Source organism: Penaeus vannamei, chromosome 36 (genome assembly GCF_042767895.1).
Source record: "Penaeus vannamei isolate JL-2024 chromosome 36, ASM4276789v1, whole genome shotgun sequence".
In the NCBI taxonomy this organism is placed as follows: domain Eukaryota; kingdom Metazoa; phylum Arthropoda; class Malacostraca; order Decapoda; family Penaeidae; genus Penaeus; species Penaeus vannamei.
Window position 1 is genome coordinate 19,836,735 of NC_091584.1, and position 859 is coordinate 19,837,593.

At 41.6% G+C, this 859-nt stretch overlaps 1 protein-coding gene across 1 annotated transcript in view; it reads left to right on the forward strand.

Annotated features, from left to right (window-relative positions):
* Nucleotides 1-205: 205 nt before the first annotated feature.
* LOC138859491 (LIM domain-containing protein A-like) overlaps nucleotides 206-859 on the forward strand; it is a 26,595-nt gene continuing 25,941 nt past the window's right edge. The window contains exon 1 of the mRNA XM_070114914.1: nucleotides 206-255. Coding sequence (XP_069971015.1) covers nucleotides 206-255 — 50 coding nt within the window. The remainder of the gene's footprint in view (nucleotides 256-859) is intronic.

Consider the following 859-nt stretch of genomic DNA (forward strand, 5'->3'; position numbering starts at 1 on the left):
GCAGCGCGCGGGATCGAACGCAGGACAGCAAGATTGCAAGACCAGCGCGTTACCAATGCATTTCACAGGAAGGGCTATGAGGACAGGGACGGGGAAGATATACCCTGATCAGTAGACTTCAGGGTGTGACTTCTAGGGCAGTTAATATTCACCTAGACATTAACCCTGACCAGCTGATTGCTATATTTACCATGCACTAGATAAGATGTCTGAGAAAAAGAGAAATAGAGATGATAACACCTCCCTTTGTAACAGGTTGGTCGATATTAATTAGCCAGACTCTGCAATGAACTAATTTGAGTATTGGTGATAATTATGACAACATTTTAATTGGAAGTTGGCAGATATTAATCACCTGGACAATGTGATTAGCGCAAGGCAATTCGGACAGCAAGACAATTAACTTTAAGAGCAATGTAGGGTAAAGGGGTAAGGGATAAGAGCCCACACAGTTATGAAAGAGCGAGGGATAAGGAAGCATGGATAGGAGTTTTAAGTCTATAGTTCAGATAAAATAGTACAGCTAAAAATAAATTGTAACATCTGTTTGAGTGTGCAAGGTATTTCGCTTCGGTCGCCGAGAAGACAAGCAATTTGCGGAGGGTTAAGGCGGTTTGTCAGGCTTGCATTCTGTCTACAACTAATTGGTATTTTGTTTGATATTTTCCTTGTTCGATATTTTCCTTGTTCGATATTTTCTTTGTGCGATATTTTCCGTGTTTGATATTTTCCTTAGATTTATCTTGACCTATATTTTGTGAACTGAACTCCCAGAACTTACCAAAAGACCCCCCCCCCTCCTTCTCTCTCTCTCTCCCTCATCTCTCTCTCTCTCTCTCTCTCTCTCTCTCTCTCTCTC